This window comes from Python bivittatus, unplaced genomic scaffold (genome assembly GCF_059951505.1).
Source record: "Python bivittatus isolate LINGU-HERP-01145 unplaced genomic scaffold, Pbiv_v1 ctg000690_np1212, whole genome shotgun sequence".
Lineage (NCBI taxonomy): Eukaryota > Metazoa > Chordata > Lepidosauria > Squamata > Pythonidae > Python > Python bivittatus.
In genome coordinates this window covers 9,214,572-9,235,873 of record NW_028277096.1, presented here as the reverse complement: position 1 = coordinate 9,235,873, position 21,302 = coordinate 9,214,572, and the positions used below count along the sequence as shown (strand labels likewise).

General features: G+C 41.0%; 1 protein-coding gene across 2 annotated transcripts; it reads left to right on the top strand.

Moving 5' to 3' along the window:
* Positions 1-1,744: 1,744 nt before the first annotated feature.
* RAD51D (RAD51 paralog D) lies at positions 1,745-21,086 on the top strand. Of its 2 annotated transcripts, XM_007436160.3 has the most exons (11): positions 1,745-1,846; positions 2,461-2,554; positions 3,822-3,883; positions 4,991-5,109; positions 6,695-6,776; positions 9,143-9,277; positions 10,996-11,091; positions 14,401-14,491; positions 16,060-16,130; positions 17,134-17,292; positions 19,603-21,081. In XM_007436160.3, the coding sequence occupies exons 2-11, from the start codon at positions 2,476-2,478 to the stop codon at positions 19,726-19,728; spliced, it is 1,020 nt and encodes a 339-aa protein (XP_007436222.1). In that variant the 5' UTR covers positions 1,745-1,846; positions 2,461-2,475; the 3' UTR covers positions 19,729-21,081. The 2 variants fall into 2 exon arrangements, with proteins under 2 accessions (XP_007436222.1, XP_088008520.1); XM_088152394.1 differs by lacking the exon at positions 4,991-5,109 and having other exon boundaries at positions 19,603-21,086.
* The last annotated feature ends 216 nt before the right edge of the window (positions 21,087-21,302 follow it).

Below are 21,302 nucleotides of genomic sequence, written 5' to 3'. Positions count from 1 at the left end.
TCATTGAAATAGTCAAGAGCCAAGGATCAAAGCACAGTGAGCAAGACCTTAGGGGTGAGGGGCTAATTTCCAGATAAACCACCTGGTTTTCAATTGGGCACAAACAATGCAGTTAAAGAACTCATGGAACCCCACATCCAAATTTTACATCAGTCTTAGTCAAAGTTCAACAATGGAGTTTTTCAAGGCGATAATGCAATGAGTGTGGCGCTTGGCCCACCCTGCCAAAATGTACAAACCCCCCTTCCCTTTCTATTTAGGGAAGAATGAGACATTTGAAACTCTGGAACGAATGGTTTCACTCCAGAATCCTTGGAGAGATCCAGCAGCAGCTGTGACAGACGGGGCATCTCTAGTAACTTCCAGAACTCACCACTCCCACCAGAAATTATATTCAGAAATGACATTCCCAAAAACATAAACAAAGGAAAAAAATCCCAACAAAAATGCACCCTCTTGCCTTAAGTTCAAGCTATACTACCCAAAATGCAAAGGAATTGATTGGTCTGACTGATGGGAAACGGATCAGTTTTTATTAACATTGTTAACAGCCGCGATATGAAGATGCTGACATCCATCCAGCTAGATACCTGTTCAAGCATGAGATTTAAAGTATTGTAAAGTATTATACAAACATACACACAGACATGCGTGCACATGTGTGTGCCAAGGAAATATAGAGATCTAAATAAGTTTGTTGTGGAGTAGTAAATTAATGAAATTGGAAGTAAAAGAGAAATAATGCTTGTGCAAGTGTTTGCCTTTGAACCAGTTTGACCCCTGGTAACTGCTTGTATTAGTCCCTGTGGTTTTCCTGGCCACATTTTCCCAAAGTAGCTTTCTTCCTAGGGCTGAAGGAGAGGGACTGGCCCAAAGTCACCCAGCTGGCTTCTGTGCCCAAGGCAGGACTAGAGCTCATGGTCTCCGTTTCTAGCCGGGTGCCTTCGTCACTACATTAAACTGGCTGTCACTACAGTAATGCACACGTCTAAGGAAGCTCATGCTGTCCACTAGGGCAGTAAAGAGGTGCTGGACAGTCTAACTCTGCTTTTATCTAGTGGTCATTTAGATCAGTGTTTCTCAACCTTGGCAACTCTAAGATGTGTGAACTTCAACTCCCAGGCACTAGGCAGTCTAGTTTCAAAAATTTCTTTATATATTTTCAAATTTCCAAGTAAGTCCACCAGCCCAAAACAGTTGGAAACTCTTGCATACAGCCATATATTTCACTTTTTGTGTTTCAGTGATTAGATTCATAAACTCTCGTGACCAAATTAAAGAAAAACAACTCATGTTTGCTCTGTTTGCATGACTGCTTACTCATGGTTACATTACCCAGGGCTAACGGAATTAACTTAGTTTTCTGGGCTTGCACGATACACACTGGACCGTGCACTATTCCTGCGGGGTTCACATCTGCTTCCATAAAATATAGTGGACTACAGTAGTTTGTAGCACAGCGTGTTGTGCAAACACAAACTACCCCTGGCTTGACACATCACACTAAGCATAGCTTGCTGAACTGTGGTTTACTGAATATACCGCAGTTGGTTTATCCTACAAGCCAAACACTGCTCAGAATCAAACGTACTTATAATACAGTACCTGCAGTGTAACAATTTTCTATCAAAACTGCTGGAAAGATAAATTACTTCGACTACTGCACGTTGTGCAATGAGTTCAGGGTCCAGCCAGTAGGTGGAGCTAAACAGGAGGCGGGGGAGCGATCGCTCTAGGAAGGAATCGGGATAGAGAAAACGGCGGGGAAAGCGAAGCGTTTGTCGATGAGTTTGAAGCTGCTGCAAGGAAAAGGGTTGGGGCTTATCTGCCTCTGAAGTCAAGTTAGGTAAATATTTCCTTTGACTTAATGTTGCCCGTTTCGTGCTTTTTCTCTTTCATGCAACTTTTGCAAAAAGTGGTAATTATGGGGGGAACAGTGAGCCACCAAATCCTCATGCGGTTTCTATGCGAGGCTGCAGTTGCGCGAGCAACCGGTGCAAAGGAATTAAGGAATTAAGGAATAAAATTAAGGAGGTGAGACCAGCAGCCTTCCGGGAACCGTGTCATCTCATATCAATGATCCTAACCAAGCCAGTTATATTCTACTTTAATGTGATGGTCTGGTTCACATCCCCTGATAAGAAAATGGGTTCCAAGTTAAGGCTGGTCCATGTTGTGAAGCATCTTAAGACTTGCGATGTGTGTGGCTTTGTCCACCTGTTTTGGACCTTCCCCCACTGAGCTCTAATTCAGTTCTTGAGAGTAGATTGTCTGCATGCAATTTTATACAGTAATGCATTATTGGGTAAAGTGCTGTTTCTGTGTTGTGTGTGTCAAAGCAAAGCCCTTATGTCATCCCTACATGACTAGGGATGTGATTCTGGGGACACAGGTGGAGGATAGTAGCATGTCTTGCTTATGGTTCTAGAAACGATTCAACTGTCTCTCTTTTCTATCTAGGCTCTCAGTCCAGGGATGATCCTCCGCGAAGGGCTGTGTCCTGGCCTCTCCGCTGAAATGGTCCAGGCACTAAAAGCCAATGGCATCAAAACAGGTAGCTGATTGGGGTGGTGGAGATTTAGCAGCAAGTTGTCCCACAATTTAGGGGTTACATTGGCTATCGTGAACAGAGTGGAGTAGATTCTTCAGAGAGTCCACAGATCTCTTTGAATTCTAATTTTTGTGTAGTTGGAAGTTGCAGTATGATTGGAAGAATGATCAGGGTGAGGTTAAGGGAAGAGAGAAGGACATAGCTATGATGGGACAGTATGATCAAGGAAGGAACAATAATTACTTTTAGAAAACTCTGGAAACGCTTTATGGACTTTTTGCTGAAAATGGATAAAAATGAATGGGTGATTTCGGGATTTACTGATTAAAAATTTTTTGTTTATGGGAAGAAGGGAACCATGATATGGTGAAAATTGCAATTACTATGTTTCTAACTGCTGCAAAGAAGATCAGAAGCCGCTTCTTTAGATATCTTTTTTCTTTTTCTTTTATCTTTCATTTTTTCTTTTATTCTTTCGTATTTCCTTCTTTTTTCTATTTTTCTTTTTTGTTTCTGAAGTTTTTTAAGCTTATGTAAAATCTTCTTTTAATAAAATTACATTAAAAAAAGCTGTGATGGGATAAACCAGAGATCTATATTTCTCCACCCCCTGCATTTTCCCATTTGTTTTAATAGAGGTATTGTACTAGCTTTCACCAAAGTGGGGGCTGTCACATGCCTTGTGATGGCATTTCCCAGGATTCCATAGCAGCATGGTGAAAGAGTATTAAAATCCATAATAGAGTCTGGATTGATGCATCATGCTAAGCCAGTGGTTCCTAAACTGTTTGACCTGATTTCCCCTTTTCCTAGTCTCAAATAATGTTATTACCCCTACAGGAAAAACAACAACAACAGACTGTCATTTTATACAAGTGTCTTGGAAGCAGTGGTCCCAAATTGGATCTTCGACTCACAAACAAGCAATTACAAATTGTTCCAATTCTCCCAGGATATGCCCAAATTACCCCCAGTTTAAGAACCACAGTGCTTAATTTACTTTAACTATGATTTGTTGAAGAAGTCAAAATGGCTGAATTTACATTCAGTTGAAGCCAGGACTAAACAATCCAGATTCTAGGGCAATGCAATGTATGATCCAATGACAGGAGAGCCAGTGGTGGGTCATGGACAGAGGCTTGGTAAATTGGGCGTGTGTTCTGATGAAAGAGAAATTTTGTAGCATCGCTGGGTAGTTTGTAGATTTTTCCAGCTGAAGTTTTTTCCTATTTTTCATTTCCTCTCATCTGTTTTCCCAAATGTTTTATAGTGGTTGATCTTGTCTCATCGGATCTGGAGGAAATTGCCCAGAAGTATTCCTTATCGTACAAGGCAAGTACAAGAGTCTCTAGAGATGGATTTATTATTGCATATTTCAGCACGCAAAATGTTGCATAGTTCTGGCTCATCAGGTCCTAAAAAAACAAGAAACAAATATCCCCTGAGATTTCATTGTGGATGGAGGGATAAGATTTACATTTGTTTTTGTAGAACTTGAAAAATGTTGAGAAACTCTGATAATCATTTCTGTGATGGGTTTTATTATAGGCTGATCTCTGAAATGCTAGTTTAAAGGTTGCCTATCTTTAGGGCCATGAGCGTGTTAGAGACTCAAAAGAGTAACCTGGGTGCCACCAAAACTAAGCCTCATGAGGGTGTTTGCAGGGGTTCAGGAGGGCCAATGATGACGCAGTCAGTGGCATATATGTGATCATGTCAATGTGTGTGTGCTGTCATTTTGGTGTCATCACAGTTTGCAACTGATGCTGCTTGGCCAACCAGAAATTATTGGGGATCTCTTTTCTCCCTCTGTATAATTGTACATGTGTGTTTGGCTGATTTTTTCTCCTCTTCCTTATACTCTAGTTGATGTTCTGTCCCCCCACATGGCTCATGTTCCTCCCTTCTCCCCATTGATCTTTCTAGCCCCTTTTTCTCATCCCCTATGCTGCCCCATAATTTGTCCTCAGGCCCCCTAATTTTTTTTTCTTTCAGTATCAGCTGATTGTCAAGCAGCATAAAGTTGACTTGCAGCTGTGGAGTTGTAGGCCTGAGGTCTGCTTTATCCAGAATAAACAGGGAAAAAAAGAAATAATTAAAATGTTTGCTTTAATCAGGAGGGGTAAGGGGCTTTGGTGGGCACAGTAGAGAACAGTACCTTGAACGTTAGTTCATAGATAGGATAATTTCTTGGCCTGAATATTAGCCTGGAAGGCCTTTTGTTCCTCTAGCTCAGCGTTTCCCAACTGTGGCAACTTTCAGAGGTGTGGAGTTCAATTCTCAGAATAATGGCTATGCTGGCTGGGGAATTCTGGGTACCGAAGGCCATACATCAGGAAGTTGCCATGGCTGAGAAACACTGCTCCAGCTGCTGGTTATTTTACTGCTTGTTCATGCTAAGGCTGCAGGCGGTAAAGGATTGGCAATCTTCTGTTACAGACCTTAGTTGCAGTACGACGTGTGTTGCTGGTGCAGTTTTCCTCCTTCCCGGTCAATGGGGCAGATCTCTATGAAGAGCTGAAGCACACCACAGCAATCTTGTCTACTGGAATTGAGAGGCAAGGGGTTATTAATCAGAACACAGTGTTGAGGGGGACATCTTGTCTAAAACAGACCTGCTCCATTAATTTTCAAGCTCACATGTATAAGAGCTTCACCACAGAGATGCAGGGAGCATTGTTCCACATCCTTGGAGAGCCATGTACCAGGACAGCTTTCCATTGCTTTATTTCAAAAGCAGAACATAGCTAGTGGCTGTACTGTCACAACATGCTTACATACAGTTAACTGAACCATGGTTTTACTTCACCCCATTTCCTGTGTTTGCAAATCACACTAGGTTAAAATGAAGTTCACTAGCTTGTGGTTCAGTCTGTGTATGAATCCCAGAAGGTGGACTGATTGAATAAGCCATGATTTAGTTGACTGTGGATAAGCAGTTCATGCTAACTCAATCACCATATCAGCTGTTATGATAGCACTGTTGTTAACTGAGGAGGGGGGTAGGAATGGAGTGAGACTTTGGGGCTAAATTCCATCTGGAGACCTCCAGGTTCCATAGGCTTCTTCCTCATAGTGTATTGTGAGGATAAAAGCAGGGAAAGGACCTGATGGAAAATTAGTGGGAAAGGCACATGTAAAAATCAAAGGAATCCATTTAGTGTTTTTCCCCCTATCTATTCAATAATACGTGTTTGAGAAATAATAGTAATAATAACTTATTAAATTTATATGCCTCCCAAGTCCCAGCAATTCTGGGTGCTTCTATTTTAACCCAGGAAGGCTTGGCATTATCATCAAATGTGGTGGTGGTGTTGAGGACTTTATTTTTCTAAAAAGAAAGTAGCCCTCTGAAAATTGGGTTCATTGGCTGAGTTTGGAGCTAGAGGGAGCAGAAAAATGAAAATTAACAATCCCGATGGAGATAAGCATGAGCTTTAATCAGCGATACTTTGGTTTCTTTATCTCACTCTTCCTCCAGGAGTTCAAGGTGGTTCCAGGAAAGGCATGTTATAAATCTAATGAATAAATAAACAGTTAAATAACAACCTGGTGAGGGAAGTGAGCTAAGAGATAATGACTGCCCTAAATTGCCCAATTAATTTCCATGGTTGAGGATGTTTTTGAATATGGGTCTGAGCACATTAAGCAGTATCCTGTACTGGTCCTGTTATGGATCATTGTCTATCCAAAGCAACCATCTCCTGGGCTCCTGGTTTGCTGTAAGTTCATTTTTTCCCTCTTAATATGGCAAAGGACAGTCTTCTCCTTCCTAGTGGCTTGTAGAAAGATTGGCCTGGAGTGATTAGTCAGGATAGCCTTGGTGGTTGGGATGACAAGAGCTGTAGCCTGACATGTTTGAAGGCTTCTGGGCTGAGCAAGGCTGATGGGCAGATGAGCTGTTCTAAAAACTGTGACAGGACAGGGGTGAAACTGGCAGTTCGGTCACTCCTTGGTTTGCTGTGCCCTCTGTTTATTTTGGGCAAGCAGCAGAACTGAATTTCCAAGCCTAAATGGAGACCCCTCTTTTGTCCTTCAGAGAGAAGACACTCAGAGAGAGAGGTCCACGTGAAAAAGTGAAAGATGAAGACTGGGATGTGCATGTCCTGAAATTCTCATTTTTCTCCTCTTTTGCTGTTTTAGCTTGGACAAGCTTCTTGACTCAGGTTTATACACGGGGGAACTGACAGAACTTGTTGGAGCACCCAGTGCTGGCAAAACTCAGGTTGGCTGTTCTTGACATATTTGGTTATTAGAACAAATTGTATGTTGCCTTCTCATTGGACTTTAGACAGAGTACAGTCTTACAAACGTGCAATATGTATACTAACATCATGAACAAAACCATGTTTTACTCAACTACTGTCAAATGTGGAGGACTCTTCATTTCAAAGGCCCTATAAAAAACAACTTGTCTGGTTTTGATGTTTGTTTTGCTTTATGCTAGCAAAATGCCTTTTGTTACCCAGGTGTATATATCTAGGGAGAATTTGTATATTGCAAGACTGTATGGGAGATGGGATGGATTCAACACTGTTCCAGGTTGTCAGAGATAGGTTAGGCTCTCCCTGTAGGAGTTTTGATAATGGATATTGGTTTACCTTATATGAAAGAGGGAGGGCAGGATTTGAATTAATGTGTCCTGTTCTTTAGGGGGTTGAAATCCAGCTTTTCCTGCAGAGATGGGGCTGTCAGAAGATTGGCCTGAATGGTAGTTTGAGGCAAAGGACAAGATAATACCTTCCTTTTTCATGTAGGGAAGCCAGGGGCATTTTTATTTCTAGTAGTGGGGAAATCTTCTCTACTACACTTGAGAGCAGCAGTCTTCTATCCAATAGGGTAGGGCAAGAAGCAATGGGTGGAAGCTTGTCAGAGGGAGATCCAACCTGGAAATAAGGAAGAGTTATGCAGTGGAACAGCCTGTCTCCTGGAGTTGTGGGTAGTCCATCACTGGAGGTTTTCAAGAAAAGATTGGACAACCATATGTCCGAGATGGTATGAAGACTCCTGCCTTGGGCAGGGGGTTGGACTGGAAGACCTCCAGGGTCCCTCCCAACCCTATGATTCTATGATTCTGAAATTGGAGGATGTGCTGCACTAGAAGCCGGCTAAAGAAAGAGCTTTGTATATTTTTATAGTTTCTGATTATGGCAGACTAATTTCTCCCTCATGAAAGACAGATCAAAGCATTTTCTCCATGTCTGATTATTTAGCCCAAGATTTTCTGCAAGTAGCATAAAACTTTGATGTGATGGATGTAGGTGTTTCTGAGTCATGGTGCCCTCAGCTTGGTACATTCCCAAGCTGATCTTGCTCACAAACACCATTAGTCATTATAACAATCCATTCCTGCCTCTTTGAAAATTGGCTGCCTTCTGGAGCCTTCTGACTGGATGGCATCCGTGTGCATGGCCTTGTGTTAGGAATAGCAAAATCCTTGATCTGGCAGACATCCTGGCACCATAGCAGCCTTTTTTCTTCTTTTTTCTATATAATTGCATTAAGTCACCTGGTTTTTAGTCACAAAATCTCTTGGAGTAGCCTGCATGAGTTTTATCTCAAGGGGCACAGTCTCTACCTGTGGGCTTATAATATCAGCTATCGCTGACCTGCTGCTTGTAGATATGTTGGATTTGGTCATCTGGAACTCTTTCCAGCACATCTGCAGCCATCAGATATGGAAGCCTAGGATGAAACACAAAAAAATGGGGGACATGGAGAGGAAATAAGCAAAGCTAGGTGGTTGCCTTTTAAAGTTAGACTTGGCTCACATATTACGCTAAGCCATGGATTGTTTAATCCATAGTTGTCTGGCTTCATACATCATTGTAAGCCGAAAGGAAAACAAAGCACGTTATGATGTACGTATAATTACTGGCTTCAGTGGGACACATTCAGGAAGGGGAAAATCCCAATGATTGCTGTTTTTTTTCAGGAGGGAGGTCAGTGCAGTGGAACCTTTTCTTATCCATGTGGAATTGTCTGGGTTGTGAGTCACTTCCAACCCCAAAGTTGTTTTTCCTTGGCTCTTAGCAACCTGTCCAAGTATTCGTTCAAGTGTGGTGAAAAATTAACTGCACAGTTTCACTTGTAAGGAGAAGAACAATGGTTTTCCTTTTAAGAAATCAAACTGCTTATGAACCAAAAAAACGTACTGTAGGGCAAAAAAAATGGGTTTTGCTTAATGATGCATGCATGCGTGCTAGAAAGCCCTGCCTTAGAAAAATGTTTCTTTCTGCTTGAGAATGTGGAGGAAGAAGGTCTTTTGTAAACAGATGCTCACCACTGGGGAATTTTTGCATGGCCCACTCAGCTAAATATATTAGATAATGTGCTTGGGTGTCCTCTCGTTTTGCTTCCATGTGCCTGCAGCTCGGTAATCAAGCTTTGTGGCTTATCACGCTATCTGAGCTCCAAGTGGCTGCCATCTCATGTCCCCCAAATTCAGGATCCATAATCTATGACAAATCTTTGTGATTTGCAGGCTTTTCCCAAACTTTTGGAAGGTAAGCTGTGACAGGCTGCCTTTGAGCAACCTAATTTCAGAAATCACACATGAGTCTTAAGCTCTGCCTCTTGTTATGTCTCTAGGTGTGCCTCACTGTAGCTGCAAATGTATCCCATAGCCTCAAGCAGACTGTCCTGTACATTGACTCCACTGGGGGTTTCACCGGTATCCGTCTGCTGGAGCTGTTGAATTGCCTGACTGAGGATGAGGAGGAGCAGGTCAGCCAAGTAGAAAGTACTTGTTATGGGTGTTGGTTCCTAGAAGAGTATCTTCAGTTTCTTAGGTTCACTGGCCAAATAAAGAGGCACCACTGGAATTCTCTCAGCTGGGATGTATCATAGTCCTCTAAGCCAGTGTTTCTCAACTGTGGCAACTTTAAGATGTGGGGACTTCAACTCCCAGAATTCCCCAGCAATATGTCCACAGATCTTGAAGTTGCCAAGGTTGAAAAACACTGCTCTAAGCTGTAATAGGATGCTAAACTACCAAATACTGGAAGGTCAGGTCATTATCTGGAATAAAGGAGGATTAGATTTGAAGAACTTCTGATCCCCCTGTACTTTTGTTTTGGAAAGTTGGTTCAAATCCCAGCCTCTCCATATAAAGCATACTTGGTCTTTGGGTGATGTGTCAGAGTTGTACTCCAAAAATTAGTAAGACTGGGGAATGATTTCAATATGACTTTTCATTTACATATAAACATAATTAAAATGCAATAAATCTGAGTATTCACCAGTTGTATATTTAACAATTTCCCTCCTTTGCCATATTAAATATAACAATTGTGCTACAAGTTTTGTGAGATCTCTGGGGATCCCACACTAGGTTTTGGGAGCTCCATGTAACCTGGGACCACAGTTTATGCATGAGATTGTGCATTAAGGTGTTGTATTTTGATAAGGACGGTGGGACACATTCAAGACATCTTTCAGCTATGAAGTTTAGTGATTTTTAAGTTGGGCCAGTTGCTATCTCTCAGACCAATCAGTCTCACAGAATAGTTGCCACAATAGTAAAATTAGAGGTAACCCCTATATGAGTCTCCTGGAGCTCTCAGAGGAAAGTTAGGATAGAAATATCGATATGATGATGATGATATCATCTAAGGGAACCCTCTTCTCCAAATCCAGTTCATTGGGTTCTGGATTAGTATGATTAATATGATTTCTGCCTTTAGGGTTTAAACATTTTTGCTTGTTGTGCTAAAGCTGAGGTTTTCGAAAGAGCAAATTGTATACATAAGAAACATTTAGTGTTGGAATAGCATAATTGTTAGAGGACTATGCTTGAAACAAACAGTACTGAGTCTGAATTTCACCTCTGCCAAGGGGAGTAAATGCAGGTTAGCCTTTTTCAATCCAGTGTTCTTTGGGTGTCTTGAACTACAATTCCATATAATAAAAAATGTATTGAATTGGTGGGGATTATGAGTGTTGTAATCCAGTCAGTCTAGAAGGCATCTTCGAATCATGTCTACTGACTGATGCTGGCTGGGGAATTCTGGGAGTTGAAGTCCACATACCTTAAAGTTGCCAAGGTTGAGAAACACTGGTCTAATCAGTACCCAATAGACTTCAAAGTCCTCTCCCCACCAAGGCCATGCTGGTTGGGGATTCTTGGCTTTTAGTCCCAACAAATTCGAACGGTTCTAGGTGGGAAAGTCTAACCTAAACATTTACTGATAATCAGTACTTGATTTTGAGTTATCAAAAGCAATGTTAAATAAATGCTTAGAATTAAGATGGTTCTTCTATTGCAGAATGTTGAGCATTAGGGCATCTTCAGTCAAAAAAGTCAAGATGGTGGGGTGAAGCTTTGATCTCATGCTTGTGGCTACCATCTTGATTTTTTTACCCTCATCCAGTGAGCATGCAGACTTAACAAGGGCATCCATGATGTATTATCTTACCCTGTTCCTTACCTCATTACCTTGTAGGCTGAGGCATTGCGGAGGATCCAGGTTTTTCATGCATTTGACGCCTACAAAATGCTTGATGTGCTGCAGGAAGTCCGCAGCTATATGGCCCAGCAGGTGGGTGCTTCTTGAATCATGTCTACTGACTGACGTTTGTTGATTTTTCTAGCCAGTTGAGGTCATGGTATTGCTTGCCCTGCAGTGTTGGCCTCTGTAATTCCAGAAGCTTTAGGACTAAAGTTTTGCGGTCCTGTCATGTTAAGGCATTGGACTGGCCTCAGAGAGACCCAGGTTCAAATCTGCTCCCAGCCACATAAGCTACCTGGGTGGCTTTGGGCCAATCACTGTTTTGCAGCCCAGCCCACCTCACAGAGTTGTTGAGGGGGGAAGTAAGAGGAAGGAGTGATCTGTAGATTGCGTTGAGCTCCTGAACAAAATGTTGGATATAAATCTAATAAACAAAGAATCACACCCTTCTTTGTTATTAACATAAATAATAAGCATATTTTTTTCAGATAAGAGCTGAATTTGGTCTTTATGTGGCAGGCAGGGAGCTGCACTCTAAAAGTTTGCTGGGGCAGGAGAGGAACAAGGGGTACAGCTAAGACAAGAACCGATTTTAAATTAGAATTTATCAAATTAAATACCTTTAACAATGTTCCCCATATTTTTAATAAAATTCTGTCACATTGAGGTGGTGGGAGGGTTACGCTGCAACTGAGCCTGAGATCTCAAATTGTGCTTCTTACATTTTCTAGGACTGAGTTCTGCCATTGGAAGCAAGGAGCTTCCTTTCTCTTATGTTCCACTCTTTCTGGCTTTCTGCCAGTAAAAAGCTTTCAAGCACTTCTTTAAAACACATGCACACACACACAAAATAACAAAATCCTTAAAATACAAAATCAGTGCAGATGCTGTAAATGCTTCCTAGCTTCCTGATTTTATGAATTTCTCCAGGGATATTTCTACTCTGGTTTCCTTGAAGAAGAGAACATTGTCTTGGGGGAGAGGTGGAATTAGGTTGTGATTATTGTAAACATGCAAGTAGAACTAAAGCAAAACCAGCATCTGGGAATAACAATGTGGATATTTGCAGCTTCCAGGCATCCTCCCTTAGTCAGTTTTCAGTTCAGTTATTTTGGCTCTTCAGAACCACCTCCAATGAATTCAGACTGGCTCCATGCTGTGTCTGCTTCCTTCCAAAGCTGCTGGCAAATGCCACTTTTGCAAAGGCTGAAAGCCATTATGGACACATTTTCAGTTCATTGATGAACATTTGCATTCTTTAATTAGAGTGCAAACTCTAATAGAATCATACTTTCTGCTACCTGGAATAAACGTGGTTGGGACTACAGCTCTAAAGATTCTCAGTCAGTTTGTGGCCATGGTGGCTGGGGAATGCTGAGAGTTGGAGTCTCAACACATTTGCAGAATGCCAGGTTGAGGTAGGCTGGTTTAGGCAAAATTGTACACTCTGTTTATGGATTCAGAATACATGAATGCTAGAAGGATGGAGGAGAGCAGGGTGGGTAACATTTTTTAGGCCAAGGGCCAGGCTGGTTTTTGAGTGGTATGTTGGGGGACTGCACACCAAAAAATGAGTAGGGCCAAAACGAGTTTTAGATTAACTGCTTTTCAATTTTAATTTGATTTAACATTACCCTAAATAAATGAAATACAGTTAATATGCATACTTCTACATATTGAAATATTTCAGCCATTTGTTACATTAAACATGAAACTTTTGGAGGGTACCACAAGCTGTGTTCTCTGTTTAGAGAGGTAGATTGTGCGTGCTGGCCATTATCCCCCAATATTTGCAAGCATGACTGGCCCATTGCCTTATTGTTTGATCAGGGAAATCTGAAGGGGAGTGGAATGGTCTCTGTGATCATGGTATTATTTTATCACACTTTGTGACTGCACAACGAGTTTCACCAGCAGGTGAGCTGGCCTTCAGATCTGCCTGGACAGACGAGATTTGAGGCTGAAGGAAGGGGATGGAGATAATGCACAGAGAGCAAGGCCGGCATTGCACGGTCCCTGTTTGGCTTAATCCCTTTTACTGGGACTCACACCCCTATTCTTCCTTCCTGTTCAGGAAATTGCTTTTCACTAGTGAAGCAACAGGGAAGACTGGAGTCATTGGTCTGCTTTAACTTTTTCAGATCTAGCAGATATGCATGTTCTTTTCTCTTGGTGTCTGTTGCCATCTCTAGCCACTTAATCTCTGACTCCATCTTTTTCATCTTGATGAGAGCCTTCCAGTGATGCCCTGTACTGCTTCATCAGGCAGTGAAATAAATCCTGCAGAGTGTCCTGCATTCAGCCAATATTCATGCTGCTTCTAAAATCTTCCTACTTGGGGTTGGGAGGTCTTGCCATTTCTCAGGTGCATGGACTGGAATCTAACACATTCATGGCTGCCTTTCTCATTCCTAGCAACTAGAACTAAAACTCCATATATGCTTGGTTGCTCCTTGTTCTTAGGGAGAAATCTCATATTTCTTCCTTAATACCATGTAAATCAAAGGAGAAAATGTACATAAATAAAAACCAGAGGTGTTTATTGCTCAGTTTACGCTGTGTTGTCCTCCAGTGTTTATAATTTGACTGGTGCTACCACGTACTAGGTTGAGTCCTTTAATCTGGGGTCATTTCTTATCCCTTCTTTGGCTTCCTATCACTCTTAACCTTTTCCCAGCCAGGTGCCAACCCAAGGATGCTCTCCTGGTGTAGCAGGTCTTTTACTTTTGGGGGGTGGATTGCTACTATCTTAGCATAGGAGGAGGGAGGAAATCCCTTCCTCCAGAGAAAACAGGAAACCCTTTTGCTTCTTCAAGTTTGCTATCACGTTTGATATAATTGGAGAAAACTGATGGCTGGACTGAAGGTTCTAGCCTTTAATAAACCTTGCAGTCAAGTGTCCAAACTGGTTTTAATAGGACAGCTGTGCAGGCAGGAGAACAGTCTTGAACATATAGGACCTCAAATAATAATCTAATAGTTACTGCCTAGTCACTGTCCCTTCTCCATCCTACCAACCAACCCCAACTTTCTCCTTTCCTTTCCTAACCCATTACTGGTGATCAACCACCACGGTCTCACCATTCCACCTAGCTTTGTTTCTGTTCTTCTGAATTCCTGAAGAGGGCTATGGTTACAGAACTACTCAATATAATTAAAATAGACAAACTTCCAGGCTATTCAGATGCCTTTGTTCTGAGACTAGTATTTCCTGGTGTGGAATTTAGGCATAGATAACATAGGATGTGTGAACGCATGGTTTTAAACTATATGCAACATTGAATTTTTGAATGCTTCATGTTCCCAATCTATTCTCATATTCCAAAGAAAAGTACCTTTTGGTTTTTTGTAACTTTCTGATTTGTGTCATTTGCTTTTTGCTTTTATTTATTTTTTTAGATATTCAGTACCTCTGGACCAGTGAAGCTTCTTATTGTGGATTCCGTTTCTGCTGTGATTTGCCCTTTCTTGGGACTTCGGCAGCCTGATGGTCAGTAGTGGACATCTATCATCTCAGGGAACGTTTCTTAATATGCTTCATTAATGGACATATTGTTTTGCAGAGTCATATCCTAGACAGGTCCATGGTTTAAAGAGTTTACAATATAATATTTTGAAACATGGAAGACAATGGAGAGAGAAGCATAAAAGTACAGTACACAAGGATCAGAAAAGGCCACACCATAGCCACCTAAGGTTGCTTGTGGCATACAAATAATTGTGAATAAACATATCATAGCTTAATCTTTATTCTAGTTTCTAGGGTGTGGTGTGACAGCTTCCACATCTTTCAGCCTCTGTGGTTCCAGCTCCTTTGCACCAGATTGGTGAAAGCTGTCACAAAATATCATTGGACCTTTCATTCATGCTAGTAATCAGCATAGTTAGTTATGTATTTGATTCTCAAGGGATAAGGTTTACATAACCGACTTAATCCTAAACCTGAATTAATACAATTGCTATGTTTGCTAATTAGGCTGTGTCCAAAGAACTAAACAAGTTATAATGTAAAGTGATAACTTGATTCACACAATGTGCTAAGTCAATGGTCAGGTTCCCACTACATGATGAACCACAAATGACCTAACTCTAGTTTAGTTTAGTCTAGCAAGTTGTACAAGTCTAAAACCCAGAAGGCTTTAGTTATCTTGCTCCTTGGCCACTGTGGATTAGTGGGAACTTGTCATAGATGATATCGTTCATCTTCAGCATGGTGAGAAACCTTTTTGAGCTTATATATGGTTTTTGTAATTGTAACATATAGCTTTGAGAATTAGACTGTCAACAAGATGGTACAAAGAAAAATGGTACGAAGATGCCTTTGAATTGTGATGCCGGACAAAACAGTTGAGAATACCTTGGAATGTAAGAAGAACTAATTGTTCAAATTTAGATGATGTAAAGCCAGATTATTCACTAGAAGCACTAATAATGATGCTAAAGCTTAGATATTTTGGATATCTAATGCAAAAGCCAGAGTCATTGGAGGAGACTGATGCTGTGAAAAATCAAAGGTAATTGAAAAAGAGGCTGACAGAAATCAAGGTGGCAAAATACTTCCATTGTTGACTCAAGCAGGAGCTTACAAGAACTCACTGAAGCAATTATTGACAGACAGTCCCTCTGTCAAACAATGTCCTTTGTTTGACAGAAGCCACCTAAGGCCATAAGATGCCCATCCCAATCTAGGGCATCATTTCCCTATTTGGTGTCTCAAAAATGTGCTGCGTTACAACTGTCTTCCAAATAAGCATCCTTAGGATCACACTTCTGCCAGTTGGATACTTGTAAATACTTACAGCTAAAGAAATGATTTTTAAAAAATCTGAAGTAACAAATGGGCAGGGCCCTTTTAAAATCAGAGAGCTAAATGTTGTAGCTAATACAATTTTGGAAGGCTTCTCCTCCTGTATGGATGTGATCCAGAAAGTTTTACCTGTTTCCCTTCTGCAGGATGAGTGTACACTTTGGGGCAACCCTCAGTGTCTAGGGGAAATACAATAAATACAGTTAATTGTATAGCTTCAAGCGCAGTGATCTCCCTTTCTCTCTTCATAGGCATGGCCCTCATGATGCATTTGGCTAGGGAGATGAAAACACTTGCCAAAGAGTTTGGGATCGCCATCTTGGTAAGTACGGGGACCAGGCTTTTCCTTATGCTTGCTTTTGGCTTTATGGGCACAGGGATGCTTCAGTTCTGCTCTTCTAGTGTGAGCTAGTTCAGATATTGTGCTGCCACCCTCCGCCCACTTTTTACTCTAAAAGTAGTTTAATTTAAAAAAACGGGTAGCCTGGATTCGGTAAAGCAAAGCTTCAACCTCCAGCATTATCTTTATTTCTAAGATTTTTTTCCCCAGATGGGCCCCATGAGCCTTTTAGAATATAAAAATGAAGAATCACTCCAGCTCATTGCTCTTTCGGAAATTACAGGTGATCTTTCACTGATGGTCTCATATCCATGATTGATAATTAGATATCAGACCTCAGATTTTGTGTATCTGCAGTTTTGATTCTCTGTTTTGTTACTTGCATAACATGGCATTTGTGCATCTGTAAAATATGTGTTTTAAGAGTTAGGTTGTCTGTACAATGTACCTGTATTTACTGCCCCTCCTTCTTGCTTGGCCATAGCAGATCTTGCTGGGTCATCCTGGTTGTGAGACTCAACGTGGCAAAGAAGGAGGTGGCCTTCTTCCCAGCATCTCATTGGGCTGGTTGATGGAGGGAGCTGCCCCAGTTGCACGAGTGGCTCACCCTGGTTCTTTTGCTGTTTACGTGATCTTGGTGGATAAGCCTCTTCCTTGTGCCACTGGACATGGTGCTGCATGCAGTCCTTGTGCAGCTTGCTCTGCTGGCTGTGAGCAGCTCGATTGAAATGCTCCTCCATCAAAATTGTGAAAGCGTATAAAATATGGCATAATCCTTGAGAAGATCATTTGAAAGTTGTTGTCCTATCGCTCTATCAAGGGATGAAATCTTATTTTGGGCATTTAGCACATTCTGCCTATTCTCTTAGGTTCTTTAGATAAAATGTCCCATGCAGTTGTAGCCCATCTGGTGGCAGGTGAATGCTTGACCAGCCAACCAAAAACAAAGAGTACTGAAATGATGAAACCATCTGCTATCTTTTAGTTGACAAATCATGTGACCAGAGATACTAGTGGCGGTTTTAAACCAGCATTGGGTCGCTCGTGGAGTTTCATACCTAATACTCGGCTGCTGCTGGAGAAGAGAAAAGACACTTCTGAGAAAGCAGGTCGAGTCGCATCTTTGATGAAATCTTCTCGACAGGTGAGAACGTGTGGCAACTGTCTATGCTGTAGGCTCCATATATCAAACTTCTCCAACCTAGTGATGTTGAGATGTGTTGGAAATACATCTCTCAGAATTCCTTGCCAGTATAGCCAAAGGCAATCACTTATTGACAATGTAACCTAATACTTAGGAAGCAGAAAATTCCCTTTGTTCTTGATTTATTGCGAGTCTTACAATAGGGTTGTAAGACTCTTGTAGAGACTATTTTCCAGGGGGGTTGTTTGTCAGGGGGTGCCGGGGAGATGCATGGGAGCAAGTAAGAGATCTGCAGCTCCTTCATAATAGCCACCTTTCATGTTAAACACCATTCATATCCCTTCTCCCTTTCCCAAGAGAACAGCCTTGGCAAATTTGGCATCTCTGGATAAGCTGTACTACAATAGCTTGCATGACTCTTAGCCAGCCTGTTTACTAACTACAATTCCCCTCAGCCTCAACCACTGTGGCCAGGTTACATGCTTGCTGAGAATTGTGAATATTGCAGTCCAACAGTTCTGGAAGGCACCAAGATTAAGAAAGAGTTAGTAGAGTTTTGGAAATGCAGAAAAGCCATATAGACTTATTATGTGCGCACACTGTAATGCAGAAGTAGAGATGTCAGCACTCACTGTTTTTGTCTGAATGTGACAGGCCTTATCAGTTGCTAGTACTGGCTGAAGCTGATGGGAGCTGATGTCTAAGAGAATTTAGAAAATGCAACTCTAGGGAAGTTTATTTATTAGTATGATTAAGAAATGGGACTATGTTAGGAACTGTATTAAGAAAGAAGCAAAGCTAAAAAGATAGGAACAGTTGCAATTGTCAAGGGCTCTCATTTTGTTCTAAAAGCTACAACTGATTTGTGTTTTTTTTGGGTTCTGAGCAGTAAACATATCCTATCTGTCCCTTTTGATATTGATGGGCATGTAATTTTAATTGCATCGTGTAGTTTTCAAGCATATATATGAAAGGATAGGAAGCATGGAAAGGTTAATTGTCTTAGAGTAATGGGCATATTTGGAGTTTTGAGAACATATCGGCATTTTCACAAAATAGCCCCCATTTTGGTAAAAACTAGTGAGATTACCCCCCCCCGGCTATCTTTTCTAGCCCATTTACTTTTGGGGGGGCACTTTTCTAAACAAAGCACCAGACTAACTTTTTGTTGTTGTTCAGCCATTAAGTCGTGTCCAACTCTTTGTGACCCAATGAACCATATCGCGCCAGGCCTTCCTGTTCCTCACTGCCTCCCGGAGTTTGCTCAATTTCATATTCATTGCTTCGGTGATGCTATCTAACCATCTCATCCTCTGCTGTCCCCTTCTCCTTTTGCCTGCAATCTTTCCCGGCATCAAGGTCTTTTCCAAAGAGTCCTCTTTTCGCATTAGGTGGCCATTTGAGTTTGAGCTTCATTATCAATCCTTCCAATGAGCAGTCAGGGTTGATTTCCTTTAGGATTGACTGGTTTGACCTCCTAGCAGTCCAAGGGACTCTTAAAAGTCTTTCCAGCACCACAGTTCAAAGGCATCAATTCTTCGGTGCTCAGCCTTCTTTATGGTCCAGCTCTCACAGCCATACATTGCTACTGGAACCAGACTAACTACCCAATATTTTATTTTATAAGAATGAATAGGTGGCCTTTATTTACAGAGGCATTCTTGTAAATTAATGACATTGGAGTTCAAAATTTTACTTTTCAGGTTGTAAGAGTCTCATTTAATGTTTAATTTTGGAGCTGTTCCATGGGAAGTGTCTGTGAGAACATTGGTGTGTAGTGCTCAGATTCAGAGGGCGTGTCTCTGACTGAACAACTCCAGCTGTTAAGGTTGGCCTTCCCTTCAGTAAGATAGGAGGGATGTGCCAAACATTTCAACCCCAGAACGGGCAGTTTGAGTGTCCCAAGTATGGCTATTGCTCATTCCAAGATAGGATTGGCTTTAGAACACATGTAATGGCTTGTGCTGGGGTGAGGATGTTTTGTCATAGAAAGTCTTGCACATCCCTATCAGGTAGTAAAAATCCTACCACTCTCCAGTGGTAGAAGTAACAAGAATATTCATTATTTAATTTCTATACTGCTTCTCATTGATAAACAGTGACCTAAGTGTTCAACAGTGGTTTGAGAGAAACACACTTTGGAAGTTTTCAAATCTCTGTGTTACCAGAATACTGTCTAGGACTGCAGATGTAGGGGCCTAAATTTAGAGAAAAAATAGTCACACAGGCCAATCCTTCTTAGGATTTTTACCATGTATTTTCTGCTATGTACTTGTATTGGGACTCTTACAGTGTTCTTCTCTTTTACAGCCTTTTGGGATTCAGGCAGAATTAGACCTGAGGAACTGGGAAGTGAGAAAAAGCAGTCCAATGACATCAGGAGAGGGACTGAACAATAGAATGGTGTGTCTTTCTGATCCACAGTTGGTTTCCTGAATATGCAGATCTGAAAGTGGAAAGAATAGTTCAGTTTTTAGAGGAATGGAAAATAAAGACCAGTATCAGCCTTCTCCAAACAGATGTCTTCCGGATTTATTGGATTTCAGCTCCCAGAATCCCCAGAGAACATGGCCTACATAGCAGAGCTGATTTGAAGTCAAAAACTTTTGGAGGATACAGTTCCTTCTGTTGGAACACTCATATTGTGTTGGATAATTAAGAAAATATGCATGTGGATTAGCTAAAGTTATGGCTCACTTTTTCAGCAGTTGCAACTTTTGTAGGTAAATGTACAGTTTGTCAATAATAAAGGGACATTGAATGGAATTGTTTATCCAAGGGAGTCTCCATGTTCTTCCCAGTATTGGTACAATGTATTGACATCCTGACCCTTGCTCTGTGAAATGGACTAGTCAAATGTAGGGGTTATATTGATTTTGCTTAACAGATCAAGGACGTTTGATATTATATTCTATAAACAGGAGAAAAGGTAGAATATAAATCAAACGATTTCTCAGGGCTCTTGTAGACCTTTTTTATCAGGTTGTTTGATGAACCAGAATGCTACTTTGGGCTGTTTGTATCAGTGATGAGTCCGGTGCCTTTAAGATGTTTGAAACTTCAACTCATATTGGCCCCAGTCCACATGGGCCACGGCAAGGGATTGTGCAGGTTCTTGTCCAGGACACCTTATTCCTGGTTTATACAATGGAATTATTTTTCATACAGAAATATTAACGTACACAGTCTAATATACTTTCAGATAATGTATATTCTCAAGCCCCCCAAGTGCTATGTTATCCTTCAATTATAACAAAAGAGTGCTCAGACTGCAGTACTAAATATTTCACTTACATTGAAATAAATTCCATTGAACTCTGTTAATATTATTTGATTTGTATCCCATCGTTTTGTCCTGCATAAGATTTAACTTTCAGTGTACTTCTGGATAGATTGCATAAAATTGCAATTAAAAATATGTGAGCTCTTGGAATGTTCAAACAACACTATTATCTACAAACGAACTATTACAGCTTAGTGTGTTGTATGAACCTAGTCACTAGATGGCTTGCACACTATTTATTGCAAGCATTTTTATGTCTATTCTTTTAATTAGGTTTGGTTTTTGCTTGAAGTGGTGCATGAACCCAGCCATAATGTTTGGTTTGCACAGTATTTATTGCAAACATTTATTTGCTGGCTATTCCTTTAATTTGGTTTGGTTTTTGCTTGAAGTGGTACATGAACCAGCCATGCAGTTTCTAAACCATGATTATTTCTTAGATCAGGGTTCTCAAACTTTGCAATACTGTGAACGGATAAAAAAATAAATGAATTTGTGCAACCCCCCCCCCAAAATGATTTTGTTGGATTTGGGGTTTGGACAAAAAGACCAACATATACCATTTATTATAAGATAACTTCCATCATGCTTTCCTAATTTAGGCTTACTTTTATCAGCATTATTAGTAGGTTGGTCAACTTTTGATTTTCTCTTACTCAAGAGATGTTTCCGTTTTGAAAGGGTAGAAATTTAAAATAATAGAAAAAATAAGTTTCACTAACATACT

Excerpts from the sequence above, each read along its gene's own strand:
- RAD51D (XM_007436160.3), top strand. The coding sequence starts at position 2,476 with ATGATCCTCCGCGAAGGGCTGTGTCCTGGCCTCTCCGCTGAAATGGTC. Across the intron at positions 3,884-4,990 it reads AGTATTCCTTATCGTACAAG|ACCTTAGTTGCAGTACGACG; the intron begins GCAAGTACAAGA and ends CTTCTGTTACAG. Across the intron at positions 6,777-9,142 it reads CCAGTGCTGGCAAAACTCAG|GTGTGCCTCACTGTAGCTGC; the intron begins GTTGGCTGTTCT and ends TTATGTCTCTAG.